We start from the raw sequence: 18,183 nt of genomic DNA, 5'->3' as shown, positions 1-18,183 counted from the left end.
AAGAATTCATTTCGTTTCTCTGCAATGACTTTATCCTCTTTAAGCGCTCCTTTTCTGTCTCTATCATCGAGGGGCCCCACTGGTTGTTTAGCAGGCTTCCTGCTTCTGATGTTCTTAAAGTATGAAAGTCTTCATGCAAATTGGTGGACTTTCTCCATACAGCTATGCTAGGGCTTGTGGCATTCACTATTAATGAAGCCTTGATTCACCCTGCTATGGTCACTATTACCTTAAAAAAGACAGACAAGTTATCAGGTGCCATCTAATGGAGAAGAATATTTCTATATACAACCATTATCAGGCCCGTTGGTGGTGGTTGCTGCTAATGAAAAGACCATAAAACAGCAAAGAATGAGCCAAAAGAGAGAGAACCAAAACATCTTGATTTATTTTGACATAAAGCTATTCCTCAGAGAGCCTTCTGTTCAGAATTTCAAATTACCAGGTGTTATTGGCACATTAAGATTTCCAGAATTATAAAAACTTCCCTAACTGTTTAGAAGAATTGACACAAGAAAAAAGAAGAGTTTAGAGCTATAATTTCAGAGGGTCAGTTAATTACAAGAATGTCTCTCCAAGGTATTTCTGGTTGATGTTGACACCTCATTGCATTCTACCACCACTTTGGTGGTGAGGAGGAACATCTTGGCTTCAAAGATGAGGTTTTCGTCTTGAGGTTCAGGTGACCATGGGAGATCTTCCTTTTGAGGGTCTGGATCGTTTCAGTTCAAAGAATGATGATGACCTTAATTCCTTGCAGGCGGCCATCCTTTACTCTTTTGGGTACGCCCATTTTCCCCAAAGAAAAAACAAAGAACACCTTGACAGAGACCTTCATCTGGCACTTTTTCCATCAAAGAGCTTCAGAGCACCTAATAAGGGACAGTGTCATCAGAGAAAGAGACCTTCTACCTCAGCTATGTTCTCATCTCAGTCTATATATCTGCACCCAAGCAACCATTTTGATGGGTTGGTCGGGAGTTGCAATTCAGTCAGTTCTCAGGATCTAGACTCTTCCTGTTCCCTATTTGGGAATTCTCTCTACTTCTTTGAGGATGCATGGAGCATAGCTAAAACAGATCACTGGGTCCTAGAAATAGTCTCAGTCAGCTACTCCATCCAGTTCCATACTGCTCCTACCACTACCTTCCTCCTAATCTTTCTTAAGGGGCTCATCTCAGAAGTGGCTGTTGCATCATTAGATGCTTTCAGTTCTGTCCCTTGGAGCATTAGAAGATGTTCTGCCTCAATACCATGGGAAAAGTTTTATTCCATCTAGTTCCTGATACCAAAGTAGGGGAAATAATATCCCATTCTGGATTTGAGGATCCTCAACACCTTCATTTGCTGCTTCAAATTCAGAATGGTAACCCTAGCATCCATAATTCCGACACTTGCGAGATGCTTACTTCTATATCACCATACATCTGGTGCACAGGAATATATAAGATTCCAGGTAAGACAAAATTATTATTAATACACGGTCGTCTCCTTTTGCCTCTCTGCAGTGCTGAGGATATTTACCAAGGTCCTAACAGTTGTCACTGCTTACCTAAGAAGGAAAACTATATTAGTCTATCTGTACCTGGATGATTGGCTTATTTGGGGAAAGTTGCTGCAGCAGGGTGGAAACACCATATAGCAGATTCTTCATCTCTTCCTTACTCTTGGCCTGAGAATGAACAAAGAAAAGTCCAGATCAACACTACCGCAACTAATAGAATTCATAGGTGCAATAATAGACTCTCTATGACAGCCAGAGCCAATCTTATTCGACAAATTCAACACCAGGACCAATCTTATTACTCCGATATAGTTTAATCCTCACACTACAGTAGGGACTTGGAAGCATGGCCTCCTGTATGTTCTTCACACAGTATGCCAGACTGCATCTACATTGCATGCAGGGTTGGCTGAGTTCAGTATATGTTCTGAACAGGCATCATTTGGTCATGTCGGTCTCTTCTAGACATCCTGTTGTCACTGAAAAAGTACAAGGACTCCAAAGAGGTGCAAGGGAGTACTCTTCTCATTATCCCTTCCAACCAAGATCACAGTGATGGATGCGTCTCTTCTGGGATGGAGAGTGCATGTGAATGATCACCAGGCACAAGGTGTCTGGACTCATGAAGAGATTTGACTGGCCGTAAATGAGTTAAGAGCTCAGAGCAATTTACAATGCCTGTGCTGTGTTCCTACTATTCATTAAGGGCAGGTCTATTCACATTATGACATACAACATGACAGCCATGTTACAAGCAAGCAGGGAGGAGCACGATCAATCCCTATATGTCAGGAAAAAGTTTGACTATGAACCTGGTGTATCCATCACCAGATATCTCTCATGGTGACTCACCTCCTGAGTCTACAAAATGCTCTAGAAGACTTGTTTTTGGTCAGAAAATCAAGGACTCTGTGATTTATATCACCATCTAGGAATGGGGTCATCCAGCAATAGGTCTGTTTGTGGTGCATAAGAACAGGAAAAGTCTTATTTTCTGCTTCAAGGAAGTCAATGTCCAGGGTCCCTTAAGATGAATTTCTCATTCCTTAGTTTGTAAATCTCGTGTATCTTTTTCTGCCAAACCATCCCCCTGCCCTGCCCCAATCCCCAAAGTACTTGGGCGGATCAGATCAGACAGGACGTTGCCAGATTCATCATGATTTCTCCCAGCTGACAAAGATATTTTTGATACCCGGAGTTAGTGCAGTTGTCTGTTTATCCTCCATAGATTCTTTCCCTTCTGCCAGACCTGATAGCTCAAAACCAGGGAAATGTCCTTCACCCAAACCCAGTCTCCCTACATCTTTTGGCCTGGCTGCTGGCTGAATATCAGGCTTAGAGAGATCATGTTCCTTGGATGTACAGAACATTTTAATCCATAGTAGAAAGGACTCCACCAGACAGACCTATACTGCTAAATGGAAAAGATTTTCAACCTGATGTGAGCAAAGGCAGCTGCACCCTATTGTCATTCAGATCCCTGTCATTATTAGACTACTTACTCTTGCTAACAGACTCTGGTTTGGCCATTAGCTTTATTATGCTGCATTTAGCAGTAATTTCTGCACATCACTCACCTGTCAAAAACTTCACAGTGTTTTCCCATCCTATTATGACAAAATTCTTACAAGGTCTCAGTAGGGTTTTTCCACCAGAAAGAAATCTTCTTCCCAATTTGGGATTTTACCAGGGATTAAAGTGGCCCCAATTTGAACACATGACATCCTGTTCTCTATTGCATTTATCTATGAAGACCTCTTTTTTGGTTTCAATTACATCAGCCAGATGGATCAGGGAGATACAGCCCTTATGGTGGATCCACCTCGTACTATATTTCACCCAGATAAAGTGTCGTTTAAAACCCATTCCAAATTCCTGCCTAAGTAGTTACAGACTTGAATATAAATCAAATAATCCACTTTCTGTCATTTTTTCCTAAGTCATATCCTAGTAAGGGAAAAGATCGGCTGCATATTCTAGATGTTCAAAGAGCCCTAGCCTTCTGTTTACAAAGGATGAAATCTTTCAGGGCTTCCCCGTGATTATTTGTGGCATCTGCTGAAAGAACAAAGGGTCAGCCAGTATCAGCAAAGGGTCAGCCAGGATGGGTTTAGGGTTGCATTAAGGCTTGTTATGACATAACTTGTCTAGATCCTATAGCTTAGACTAGGTTGCATTCTACTAGAGTTCACTTCCTTGCACAGTGTATGCATTTCAGACAGCTGCAAGGCAGCCAGTTGGAGTCTGATTCATACTTTTACAAAACACTCTTTTACTGGAAAGGCATCGAGGTACGATGCTTCTTTTGCAGACCTGTATTGCAACCTCTCTTTAACTATACTATGAGAACCTACCTCCTTAGATCAGGTCACTGCTTGTGAGTCACCAAGAGTGGGATGGACATAAATATATGGACAAGCTCTCAAAGAAGAAAGAAAAGTTGCTTGCCCTACAATAACTGAAGTTCTTTGAGTTGTGTTATCCATATATGTATTTTCCACAGTTCTCCCTTCTTCCCTAGTACTAGAGAGTCCTATAATATCTGGATTTTGTGGTAGCGAAGGAACTAAGTGGTGGTTGAGCCACTCCACCCCTTATGCTGTCAATACAGGAGCACAAGGACGCTCGGCGCATGACAGCTCCAATGGATGTGCTGACCAAAAGACTCCCAAATCAAGTGCCTGAGGCACATATGCACCAAGAGTCAAATATATGTAGAGAGAACATATTTTGAACAACTCCAGTTACTGTAGGATAAGAAACATTTCTGTTTTCTGTGCCTCTTTCCCTCCCTAGTCCTTTTCTGGCCTATTTAGATTGAAAGCTCTTTTGGGCAAGAACTGTTTTTACTGTGTGTTTGTCCAGTAGGGTCTCAATCTTGTCTGGAATTGTTAGGTTTTATTGTAATACAAATAAATAATTTCTGTTATGTTATAAATTATTTTCATAAGTGTGATGGTCAGTCTAATACATACCCATGATTATATTTGATGAAAAGCAGAAACAAAAATAAATTGGATTAAAATATTTAAATTATAGTATTTGGCATTTATTAGATTGCCACGTGTAATGTGAATATCTAGTTAGAATCAAAGTTTGAAATATAATGTATAATTAATGTTTTGTTTCCATAGCAATCCTTCCCAAAGAAACTCCCAATGTCTCAATCGGTGCCTCAAATTTATATCCAGGTTAAGGAGTTTATCTATGCAAGCCTTAAATTTTCAGAGTCACTTCACCGCAGGTAAGCATTGATAAAGTGGTATATATATATTATCTTGGCATGTGCATGTTTTTGTTTCGTAATTGGAAGTTAATGAGCTATACATATAATGTGATCAAATGTAGCATGTGCATATCATATGTGTATGATAGTTTTGCACAGAAAACTGTCTACAATTTTAGTATCATGTTAGACAATATTTACTGGTTTGAATTGTATGTAGGTTTTCTTCTTTTAAAAAATCATGCAGTAGTTGAAAAAAGTAACCCGGAACTAGATAGTTCAGCAAAAGCTCTTTGTTTTGCTAATGCAGATTGGTTTTGCTGGTACACCTACTTCGATAGAATGCTGTCCTTGGGAGCCAAAAAATCTTACCGTATTATAGGTGAAACCGCGTTATATTGAACTTGCTTTGATCTGCCGGAGTGTGCAGCCCTGCCCCCCCTGGAGCACTGCTTTGCTGCGTTATATCTGAATTTGTGTTCTATTGGGTTGCGTTATATCGGGGTAGAGGTGTATCTACAATATAGCTGTAGAAATTTTACTCTGAGAGGGTCAGTGAAAATAGAGAAAACGTAAATAGAGTGCAAGAAGAAAAGGGAAAATTACATACAGATGAATATTTATCATTTGTAAAAGTTTTGTTCTAGTTAATTCCTGGAAGTCCTATTGCCTGTGTTATACAGGAGGTCAGACTAGATGAACACAATGGTCCTTCTGGTTTTATAATCAATGAATCTCTGAGTTAAATGCCAGTCACCTGCATCAATGGATGGGGGAACTTGATGGGGCCAGCAGTGAAAGGGGGACAGCCAATCGCATGTTTAGAGGGTCAGGAACAATTTTTTTTCTTCCATGAGCAGAGGACCAGGGTGTTTTTTGCCTTCCTTGCAGCACCTTCAAGCTACAGTAAGTTGAGCAGGAACAAACTTAGTGCCTAACTAGGGTGGAGTTGTTTGTTTGTCACAACTTGCGGCCTGTTTCCAGGGCAGTTAAGAGAATAAAATGAATGTTCCCAGAGGTAACAGACCTAGGATTTTGGTGCTGGGCCTTGAGCTCATGTGATAGGGTGAAACCTTGTGGCCTTTGCGGACCGAGGTCCCCTCCCAGCTGCATCCTCTGTCCCCTTCATGCGGGAGAGGGTGTGCTAGGACTCAGACAGAGCGGACTCCTGTATGGGGTAGGCTGAGGAAAGCCTGCCCAGCATTATAGGTTATATGGTAAGGACTGAAGCCCTGTAACCCTGGCACCAGTTACGGGTTATACAGGGCCAGTGCAAGGATATTTTGCACCCTAGGCAAAACTTCTACCTTGCGCCCCCCTCCTCCGTCCCCTCCCCCCGGAGCATCGCTTATTATAAACTTTCAAAAATGAATACTGCATGATGTGGCATTGTTCATTAGAATTAATACACATGGAAAATTTATTAATTTCATTATTTAGTCTACATATTTAATGAAAATAAATGGCCTTGGGTCTCCTGCACGTGGCTAGTGTCCCTTCTGCCCTCCCCCCCCATGGATCTGGAAAGGGCTGTTTTGGGGATCAGAGCACAGATCTCGGGGGCTCGGGGAGGAGGCAGCGCCGGGCTGGCAAGGGGGGCACGGGCTCCTACCAGCTGCAGCCCAGGAAACAGCAGAAAGCAGGTAACGGCTGGGAGCTCCCAGATTCACCCCCCAGTTCCTCCCGCGCCCCTGGCCGCCCTGCTGGAGCTGCGTGCGGAACCCACTCCCTACACAGCGTCGTCCAAACCCCTCAAGGCAAACCCTGCCCTGGCCCGGCCGCGGACCGCCCCTGTGCAGGGAGTGTGAAAAATATTTTTTGGGCACCACTTTTTGGCACCCCCAAATCTTGGTGCCCTAGGTGGCTGCCTAGTTTGCCTAGTGGTTGCACCAGCCCTGCCTGGGCTTATATAGTAAGGATCCGTGTAATACAAGAACTAGAGGTCACCAAATGAAATTAATAGGCAGCAGGTTTAAAATAAACAAAAGGAAGTATTTCTTCACACAATGCACAGTCAATCTTTGCCAGAGGATGTTGTGAAGACCAAGACTATAACAGGGTTCAAAAAAGAACTAGATAATTTCATGGAGGATAGGTCCATCAATGGCTATTAGCGAGGATGGGCAGGGATGGTGTCTCTAGCCTCTGTTTGCCAGAAGCTGGGAATGGGCGGCAGGGGATGGATCACTTGATGATTACCTGTTCTGTTCATTTCTTCTGAAGCACCTGGTATTGGCCACTATTGAAAGACAGGATACTGGGCTAGATGCAGTGATCAGTTGCCAAAATCTTAACAACTGGTTCCCTATAAAAAGTTCTGATTTAAGGGATGTGCCACAGTATGTATTTTTTGTACCAATAGGGTTACCATACGTCTGTATTTTCCTGGGAGGAATCCCGGGAGGCGATTTAAGAACCCAAAAGCCTGACATGTCCGGGAAAATACAGATGTATGTTAACCCTACCTAAAGTTCTTTTTTAAAAAGATGGGCCTGAGCTAGAAATGAGCTCCATTTCACATGTGTGGGTCCCCGCCACTCCCTGGGGGTAAGCAAGGGTGACCAGATGTCCCGATTTTATAGGGGCAGTCCCGATTTTTGGGTCTTTTTCTTTATATAGGCTCCTATTACCCCCCCACCCCACCCCCTGTCCCAATTTTTCACACTTGCTGTCTGGTCACCCTAGGGTGTGCACATGTGTGGGTCCCAGCTGCTCCCTGCCCCCCTCATTGAAGCAGGTGTGCAGGGTTACTGCCCTGGGAACTGCAGGGCACCAGTGGACGTGGGGCTGGCTGCAGACAAGGGCGTGGAGCAGGGCTAGCTGGAGGCAGGGGGTGGAGGGCTGGCTGCGGGCAGGGCAGAGGGTGCAGAGCCGGCTGGAGACAGGAGGTTGTGGGGTTGACTGGAGACGGGGGGTGTGGGGCTGGCTAGAGGCAGGGCAGGGGCTGACTGGAGGTAGGGCTGGCTGCAGGCAGGGCAGTGGGGTGCGGGGCTGGCTGGAGACAGAGGAGTGGGGGGCTTGCTGGCTTCGGGCAGGGGTGTGTGGCAGGGATTGGCTGGAGACAGGGCAGGGGGTGCGGCAGGGGCTGGCTGAGGGCAGGGGGTGCAGAGCTGGCTGCAGGCAGGGCAGGGGGTGTGGGACTGGTGCAGGCAGGGCAGAGGGTGCGGGGCTGGTGCGGGCAGGGCAGGGGGTGCGTCAGGGGCTGGCTGCGGGCAGGGGGTGTGGGTACTCACGGGGAGCGTGTCTTGGAGCAGCCCGAGCAGCAGGACGCAGCCCAGGCCCAGCAGAGCAACCGGGAACCCACCAGGCAGCAGTGGGAGCCAGAGGTTGGGGGAGCAGCAGCAGTAACAGGGCCGGCGGCGGCCCACATGGCTCCCGCAGCACAGCACCGCTGGCAGCCGGAAGAGGAATTACACGCTTCCCGGCTGGAGTCCATCAAAGTCGCAGCGCCCCCTCCTCGCAGGGAAGCGGGTTAACAAGTGGTTCTAAAATCGCTTCAAAATTTAACAACCGGTTCACGCAAACCGGCTCCAGCTCACCACTGGCTAGATGCACCTTTGGTCTGACTCAGTAGGATTGTTCTTATGTTCTTAACTCTGGCTTTGGAACGAATTAAATGTCTGGTCTAGGAGAATATGAATGATGGGTGGGTAGTGCCCCTCCCCTGTGTTAAAGTTTAATAAAAGTTGCATTCTGCCACTTAATTTCATGCATGTGTCTATCCTCATTTTGTCACTGTGTCCACATTAACATGATGCATACTGTAAAACCATAGCATACTCATATACTTATTTATCTACTTTCTTCTTCAATCTTGCCAGATATTTATTTTCCCCAGTCATTCTGCCTTTGTCCTAGTTTACTTAGACTGTGGGTGCTTTGGGGCAAGAAACATACCTTTACTTCCTATACAAAGCACTGTGCACACTAATGGTGCAATACGCAAGTATAAAATAATAATGTGGTATCCCATCCCTACATTGGACCAGAATTCTTGAATGTATGTCAAACTGTTCTTACTTTGAAGATTCTCTTTGAAGTCACTTAGAGAGAGAGAGAGAGTCTGATAAAACGAAACTAAATATAAACTAAAGAGAAAGCTCTACAAAATGACTTTCTTCAGTGGAAAATATTTCAACACTTCAATTCTCCCCCCTGCTACCCTCGCGCCCCCCCCCCCCAAAAGAAGCCCAGCTTGGTTTTAATTACATAAAATAACATTTGTAAATTAGTCTTGAAGGCTCAAATTTGCTATTCACAGCTGGTCATCCACTTTTGCACTGTTAACAAATGTAAATGACTCTCCTTTCACACATTCTTAATTGATACTGTTTATAATTTACACGTACTAATGAGTGCCTGTTGACCCCCATATCTAAACAGTGACTCATTAAACACACAAATTACTCTTTCCTAACTGCTATGTTAACAAACCTCCAAGAGCTAAAAATAACAGATTTTTGCATCAGTGCTGAAATTCAGTTAGTGGTACTGGGTAATTGGGTGGTGAATGGGGTGTTTTGTGAGACAGATCATGGAACACTCTTTTTTTTTTTTTTTTGGTAAATTCAAATCAGAAATGTTTTCTTGTCATGCCAATCTTTATAAGCATTACCAAATTGTAAACAGATACACAGCCTGGATATCTGTCAGATAGATACTGTTTGCAATATTGTAGCCCTGTTGGTCCCAGATATGAGAGAGACAACGTGGGTGAGGTATTATCTTTCAAAAGTTTGTCTCTTCCACCAACAGAAGTTGGTCCAATAAAAGATATTACCTCTCCCACCTTGTGTCTCTCAAAGGTGTTTTCTCTCTTTCTGTTCCACAAGTTTTGGGTGTGTGTATATATCTGTATGTACAGATGTGTGTATATATTTATATTTATACTATAAGTACTGTGTATGCTTTTTGTGAAATATAAGGATTTTATCTTTTCCCAGGTTGATCTCTGAATCCATTATATTGTTGCAGCATGTTTGTAGTAAATGTGAATTCTTTTGGGAACTGTCCTGAATGGGTATAAGCTGGCATTTTATCTGTGTCTCATTTATTTGGAGCACTGGGTTTGGGGACTTAGTTCCACTACTGTTGCTAACTCATTGGTGAGTATGTTAAAAAAGTTAGGGCTCAGGTTAAGTGACATGTCTCTATGAGTGGAACTGGGACTCTTGAGTCCTGAATTACCATTCCTCAAATCTGGTTGTTAGCCTTCCAAGACGAAGGAAAAATTGGCTTAATTTCAAGGTATAATTATAGGTATAATGTCTCATCGAATCTCTGTTGTTATATCAACACCTCTTTATACCACATAAAAATGTGGATTTCAAGGATTTTGTTATGTGAGATGAGTGTGTTCAGATGGTGATTCATTTATTAAAGATACAGTTTTGCTTTTAAGTGTTTTGCCTGATGTATTTCTTAAGAGTAGAGTTGGTGTGTTGTACAAATTTAATCAGAACATAGCAACTGCAGTTTTCTGGAGATGTAAAATTTGCAGTAGCTCAGCGATTTAACACTACTATTAATTTTGTTCCCATTCACATTTGATATGTTGAAAAATAAGTATTTAAAGATGCCTTGAAAGCCAGCTACAGGTTATTCCCAATTGGAAGAATTTGCTTGAAATCAAAGATGCAAAGTCTACGTGACTAATTAGAGATGAAATACTCAGATTTGGGGAGAGAAAGCTGTCTAACATTCGTTTGTAGTTTTTTAACTTGAATTCTAGAAACTCTTCATACTTAATTTTATTGACTTTAGTGTAATAAAGAGGTATTGAAGTTCTATTTGTATCTTTCAGACAAATGTAAAGTTTTGCAATTGTTTGTTTTTATGCTCTTTTATGATAACTCTTACAGTGTATGGCTATAAAAGGATGAAATGGATCACCTTCAAATTATTATTTGCATTTTGAAATTATATATTCTATTAAGAATTCCTAGATCTAATATATGAGACTTACATATTTCTAAAAAATTCATGGGGGAAGAGAGAATATTTAATCTGCAGTGCAATCTTGAGCAACATGAGTTAGTTAATAGAAAATGGAAAAAAATCTATAACTTGGAAAAATCCATTAGATCTGTGAGAGGTTAAAAAATTAAGGAAAGTGATTAACATTTAAAATGTGCATGGACTGGCCTGTAAATCAGGGATGTCCAAAATATGGCAGTGGCTTGAATCCAGACCTTGATGTTTTTAAATCCAGTTTGTTGTCTGCTGAATACGTCAGTTTGTAGCATAAATTACAAATAATAATTTCTAGTTCTTATATAGCACTTTTAATTTCTTAGGTCTCAAAGCATGTAAAAAAGAGGGTCAGAATCATTCTTTTACATGCCCTTTAATTTTTTGGCCTCCTTTATCTTCCTCTGCAGCAGTGGATTATCACCACTATCACCACCACCATTAGAAAAAGCATTTCTTCTGATTGAATATGAGAGCTGTTTCCAGGACAGTTATCATCAGGGTTCAGCAGTAGTATTGCCAAATATATTCTGGAAACTTGGGCAGTGATTTTCAAAGGAGCAGAGGGAATTAAGTGCCCATCTCCAATTGACTTTCATTGGAAATTGGGTGTCTGTGTTAGGTTTCCTTGAGAATCCCAGCCTTGACTATTAATTTTAAAAGTGAAAAGAAGCTGAGAGTGACCCCCTGAAAGGATTCGGGATGTGTAGATTGGAAAGTGACTTATGCTGAGCAACCAATCATTTTTAGTTCATTACTTAAATGTGTTTTGCACCCATGTTATTTCTTCTGCTCTGTCAAACAACATTGGGTTTTATTAGCAGTTTGACACAGTATAGATCAAGTAAATCAATCCAAATTAGTTTCCAGCAGACTCTAACTCATATTAAAAACTCATCAGAGTAGCACTGTATCTAAAATATTCCATAGAATCTGTCAGTGTAAAAATGTTGAATGATAAGACCACACAGTTGAATCTTGGGGTATAAAACCTAAGTGGTAAGAATGTAAATGTGTTAGTAGGGCATCCCGAATAAGAAAAAGATAGAGTGCACAGTATTGAGAGAGATTGAAGAGGCTGCGAAATTTTACAAAATGACCCATATATAAACCAGGCAAGTTACACAATATGACAAAATTTAGAGAAGCAATTTCTCAAGATTTTAATGGTTGCTCTTGGAACAGCTTGTTCTTAGAGGACACAAAAGGGAGTGGCTGTTTTCTTGACTTAGTCTTAAAGTAACAGCATTTTGTAGCCATGTTGATCCCAGGATATGAGAGAGAAGGTAGGTGAGGTAATATCTTCCATTGGATCAACTTCTGGCATGATCTCCAGGTAGGTTTCCTGATTTTTTTTCCTCCAGGGTGTATGAGCAATTAAGGAAGACAGGACATTGCTAAGAAGCTAAATGGTTTATTTGCATCAGTCTTCACCATAGAGAATGTTAGAGGGATACGTACTCCAGGCCTGATTGTTTTTGATAATAAAAACAGGTTCTATCAGAAATTGAGTTACCAGAAGAAGTGGTGGAACAAATTGATTATTTAAAAAGCAACAAGTCACTAGGCCCAGATGGTGTAAATCTAGGAGTGCTGAGGAGCGTGTATGAAGTGGCTGAACTGCTGGCAAAAATATGCAATCCCTCATTAAAAACAGCTACCATGGTATCCTCCAATACTCTAATGTTCTACTTATTTTAAAATGGCTTTGGGGTGATCCTTGAAATAGAATAATTAATATATGATGGAGTCTATCCAGCATGATTTCTGCAAAGAAAAATTGTATCTCACTAATCTATTAGAATTCTTTGAATGTGTCAATAATATTTGATACAGATAACCAGATTGACATAGTTTTAGATTTTCAAAAAGCTTTTGACAAGGTCCCTTGCAAGAGGCAACTAAAGAAACTAAATAGTCATGTGGTCAGAGGCAAAATATTGTCACAGATCAGAAACTGGCTAAGAGACAGAAAACAATAGGAAAAAATGCCAATGCATCATGCCAAAAGGTTAACACCAGGATGCCACCAGATTCTGTATTGCGTCTGGAGTTTAATATATTTATTAATGATTGGAAAGAGGGACAAGCAGTGAGGTGGAACAATTGGCAGATGACACTGATATTTAGATTGGTCAAGACTAGAGAAGACTGAGGGACTTCAGAGAGTTAGGCAAGCTAAGTGAATGGGCAAAATAATGTCAGATGAAGGCCAGTGTTGATAAATACAAAGTAATGCTCATTGAAGGGGGAAATGTGTGTTGATTGTGCACCTCTTAGGGTTCTAAATTGACTATATCAACTCAAAAAAGGGACAACTCCATAAAGGCCTCTGCTCAATGTGCAGTATGGTCAAAAAAGCAAACATTCCATGAAATTTAAAGGTGGCAAGTTCAAAACTGATCAAAGGAAATATATTACACAATGTATAATCAGACAGTGGCACTCATTGTCATCAGACATGGAAGCCAAGAATTTAGGAAAATTCAAAGAGATACTGGATGTTTATATGGATAAGAAATAATAATAGTTAATAATAACAAAAAAGGTATGTCAGGGTTTACGGTAATCTCTTACTATTCTGGATTAGGATGAGGCCTTTGTAGGGGAGCAGATTACCCCATATCTGCCCACTGCAGGGTTTCTTACACCTTCCTTTGAAGCATCCAGTGTTGGCCTCTACCAGAGATAGGGGACTGGATATGGACCCTGGGTCTGATCCAGTATGAAAGTTCCTATGTTTCTGATTTTTAAACTGCTTAGCTGCTGGTGACACAGTGCTAGTAGTGTGTGTTTCTGTTCACCTGACACAATTTTCCTGGCCAGTGATTAGTTCCCACTATGGTGTTCCATGACCTACCAGTACATGTAGTGGCTTTGATTATCTTTCTTTCTTTCTTTCTTTCTTTCTTTGGTGGTGTTAAATGTTGGAATTAGAGGGAATGTTTTATTCATTGCAGCAATGATACTGGGGAGGAGGCACCCCTCTGAAGCCAAAAAAAGAAAGAAAGAGGTCTTCCTTGTGATTGGCTGATTACAGAACTCCCAACCAGTCACTTCAGATTGGAAGCAGGTTAATGTTCTGATATCTGATTCTGTTGAAAAGGATGTGAGAGGCATACTTTTGTCCTTGCTGTGTATCAGAAGAGGACAGATTAGTCACTTTAATTATACTGAAGCTGATTAAATTTCTTTAACTACTTAACCAAGTCAGTAGACAGATATTATTTCTGCAACATGTATAGAAATTTCCTGACTCCCAGTTGCCTTCTGATCACCACACATTACCTTTATGTGACAATGAGGAGCCACTAGACTTCATCACTTCCATCAATGGGATTTTTATGGGGAGACTGACAGGTTACTAGTTAATGTGATTAGATGGCCTGAACATCTGATACCACAAAATACTGGGATAACCCAGTCAATGCCTTTCCTAAGTGGTTGTGACGCACTGTTGGTGCAAGCTCAGAAATTCATATAGCATAAGTGCAGTGAGTGTTTGAGTAATTTTGATCCTGGATTTTGGTGTTGGGATTTTAAATCCATCTAATTAAAAGGATATAATTCTGAGATATGTTGAATATTAAACTGTGGCACAGCCATGAGTTGGTAAAGGAGAAAATAACTAGGTCAGGAGGAAAACAACGGAGAACGGAGGAAAGGCCTGAAAAAATGGAAGGACAGTAGATGTTGGTGCCATTTAAATAGCAGAGAGGGTTTGTTAATGTTTGTAAGCCATGTTGAAGATGCTAAGCATGTGAAGATGTAAAGGTGCTAAATATGTCAATTAAAGTATTGTAACTTTATTTGGATACGGTTTAACAGTATCCAAAACTTTGTTTTTCAGTTCGACAGAAATAGATGATATGCTTAGAAAATCTACAAATTTGCTGCTAACAAGAACTTTAAGTAGTTGTTTACAAAACCTCATCAAAAAGCCACACATAGGTTTAACAGAGGTAAGTTATGAAATACATAGCCCAAAGATTTTTTTTTTTATAAAGGACAATTACTGCTAAACATGTTTTCATAAATCCAGATATATTGTAGTACTAAGCTTTATATCAGGTTAACAAATGTAATAGTTTGTTTGGTTTTAAATCGCAAGAAACACTTTTATGTATAAATTCAAGAAATAGAAAAAGAGGAAGATGTATAGATGTATATTTCCATATGAAAATGACAACGCTATAGAGTGTTGGGTCTAATGAAATATATATTTATATGTGGATGCATATTGAAGGAAGGGTTGCATTGAAGGAGTCCTGTTCAATAAGACATAGGTGTGCAAGGAATAAGTTAAGGGCTCCTGCCTCATTGATTGCACATTATTCAGTGCAGAGCATTCTTCTGCTATGTACAAATAGAGAACATGGTGGAATTTCTTTCTTAATATTTTTAAAAATAGGAAATTACACACACACACACACACAATTACAGCTGCAAAGTGAAGCGATCAGTTCAAGAAACAACAAAGTTAAGGTTCCCTATACCACCTGTCCTCCTTTTGTGTGTGCATTGCAATAAAATATTTTATTACATGATCACATACTGTTTTTTCTACAGGACCCCAGCTTCATTCAGGGTGTGTATTGGACTGAAAACGAGACAGGTTTGAAAAGTGAATTAATGCTTGTGTACGTGGCAAGTTAGTGTGCAGCAAGCCAGGGGGTGAATATACAGTTCTTTGGCTAGCTATGTGCTAATATCCCATGTGGGGTGTACATTAGGATTTTCATTCTGCTGTGGCTGTGATCACATGGGATGTTAGTGCACAGAAAGCTGGTGTGCTGTAGATCATGTCCTGACTTGCAGAGCACTAACTCACTGTGTAGATGAGCTCTTAGCCTGGTGTCTCACTCCCTGTAGTTATATGCTGTGCTATGGTGGCAGCACGGGTCTACTGAAAGCTGATGAATGATACTGCAGTTAAAGGAACTGGGCTGAGGCTATGAAATCTGGGTTCTATGGGTTCTATAGTATCTTGGGAAGGCACATGATCTCTCTGTGCCTTAGTTGTAAATCTGTAAAATAGGGTACTTCCCGAACTCTCAGGGATGATGTGAAGATAAAATCTTTATTATATTTGAGGTGCTTAGTTACTAAAATGAAGAAGGGCCATAGAAAAGACTGTAAAGAGAGAGAAGAATCCTTTATATTGGGCAGGGTTTGGTTGCCATCCAGTAAATGAGGCATGGGGCCACACACTGTACAATGATGGTTTAAGAAATGTTGAAATGCTGTTTCATCCACGAAGCCTTGTCTGTTTTGTGTACTGAACAAGGACATGGGTCCAGCAGAAAAAGAGAGTATCATATAATACTGGGTCATAGTTTATGCACAAAGGTGCAATCTTAACTTTGAAATTTCCTAACTTCTGACTTTCACTTTGTGACCTTAACATTTAATGTAATGCAGAGATTTTTGTGGTATGGAATTATTAATTTGACTATGGTGATCTTTTTTTAATCATAACAGTCTTACAATGTAAAATGGAATTTCTTTTTAATGAATTGATGGTTATAATTTTTGTTTTTAAACTGTAGTATGACTTGTGAGCAGTATTTGCATTCTGACTTTAAAATTGGCAGTTATTCAGTTGTATCCTGTAATACTATAATTATCTACTAGCAATGCAGTGGCTGAAAGCAATAACTCTTAAAAAAAAATCAGGTGATATTTGTTGATACAAGGGCATTTTACCGGAATTTTGGTCTTTTGTAGCTGGTGCAAATCATCATAAACACAACACACCTGGAACAAGCCTGTAAATACCTTGAGGACTTCATAACTAACATTACAAATATTTCCCAAGAGACTGTTCACACTGCAAGGCTGTATGGTCTTTCCACTTTTAAGGTATGTAATATGTCCACCATTTAAATTATGAAGTCTAAAAATCTTTGCATTAAAATCACCATACATTAACTGTAAAAAAGAAAAATAAATGAGGGCCCAGGGGGTTCTTACATGTTTTTACATTAACAGTTTCCTAAATGTTGAGAATTAAAGATAAATTATCAGTATTAACAATGAACAGGTAAATGTAGTTTTTCTTTTATGGCATTTTAAACATTAATAGGACATGAAAATGTGTTTGTATGTACATCGAAACAGCAATCTCTTGCAGATAGTTCATGCCTTAGTCTTGAGGTAACTTGCGATTTTATTATTTACTGTATCATAAACTTTAATAGATTGTACTTCATATACTGCAAAATGTTTAGTTTCAGAACATATCAAACAAACAACGTTTACCTTTTTCTGCTGTACTTCATGATATATTTTCAAGCGTTCTTACTTAGTAATGTCAAAGAAACAGAATTTAAAAAGTGAAACTGTTGTAGTATAATTACATTTCAACCTGAGAATGAAAACGTGATTCTGATATTGCACTGCTAGAAAACACGTTGTTTTGAAGGCTCTTAGGTAACAGCAAGACAGAATTCAGAACTTCACTTGTGAAGTTTAGAAATGGTTTGTAAAGCAATAATAGTTATATATTTGTCTTTTGAGAATCAGGTTTTACTGAATTTTCATTTAAAATAAGAAATAGTATTCATTCACAATAATATATGCAAAAAATGTAATTATATCTGGCTCTATACCACCCTATTTTATTTATACCGATGTCTGTTGTCTAGTGTTAAAAGGTTTGAGTCAATATAATTCAATGATTAATACTATTCTAAGTGGGGGGCAGAAGGCGGAAAAACTGTGTTGGGGGGAGCTATGGGCGGGAAACAATTGCTGATTCCTAAATTCTAATATTAGCTGATCATATGCATCTATCTGGCCTAATGGTTAATAAGATTGTAATCCTAGAAATTGTTTATTCATAGTGTAAATTGAGGACTGGCTTCCATATAGATGTCAATCTTGTAGCACACAAAAAGAGCTACATATAAGAAGGTTAATGAATCACAAATCTAGTCACAGCACAGATTTTCATTGCAGTTCATCAAGCTAAGGGTTTGTCTACACAGCAGCTGTGAGGGTGCTTCCCAGAACGGGTAGGCCGACATGCTAGCATTAGTTGAGCTAGCACACGAAAAATAGCAATGTGGCTGCGGAGGGACGGGCGGTGACAGAAGCTAGCCACCTAGAGGATTGGGCAGGATTGTACTTGAGCAGCTAGCCTGAGCTGCTGCCCATGCTGCCCTAGTCACACTGCTATTTTTAGCATGCTACCTGGAGCAGAGCTAGCGTGTGTCTGTCTAACCATACTGGGAAGCACACTCCCAGCTGCTGTGTAGTTGTACCATTAGCCTGTTGTGTGGCATCATGGTTCTGAGCTGTTGCTTCTTCCATTGATTTTTGGCAAGGTAATTGTTCAGGAAGGGTTTAATGTAAGGGAATATTATGTTCGTCTGAGTGCTGGTTTCTAGTATGAGGTAAGCACAGTATTCTAATCTAGACTATAGTTGTTATGGAGCAATCCTGAATCATATGTAAAATTGTTGTTTTGTTGTTATTTGTA

At 40.4% G+C, this 18,183-nt stretch overlaps 1 protein-coding gene across 4 annotated transcripts in view; it reads left to right on the top strand.

Annotated features, from left to right (window-relative positions):
• EXOC6 (exocyst complex component 6) overlaps positions 1–18,183 on the top strand; it is a 184,969-nt gene that overhangs the window by 85,171 nt on the left and 81,615 nt on the right. For all 4 annotated transcript variants that reach the window (XM_054034887.1, XM_054034886.1, XM_054034888.1 and 1 more), the window contains exons 15-17: positions 4,639–4,748; positions 14,551–14,662; positions 16,428–16,562. In XM_054034887.1, the coding sequence (XP_053890862.1) occupies positions 4,639–4,748; positions 14,551–14,662; positions 16,428–16,562 (357 nt within the window). The remainder of the gene's footprint in view (positions 1–4,638; positions 4,749–14,550; positions 14,663–16,427; positions 16,563–18,183) is intronic.

Source organism: Malaclemys terrapin, chromosome 7 (assembly GCF_027887155.1).
Source record: "Malaclemys terrapin pileata isolate rMalTer1 chromosome 7, rMalTer1.hap1, whole genome shotgun sequence".
In the NCBI taxonomy this organism is placed as follows: domain Eukaryota; kingdom Metazoa; phylum Chordata; order Testudines; family Emydidae; genus Malaclemys; species Malaclemys terrapin.
This window is presented reverse-complemented; position numbering and strand designations above follow the sequence as displayed.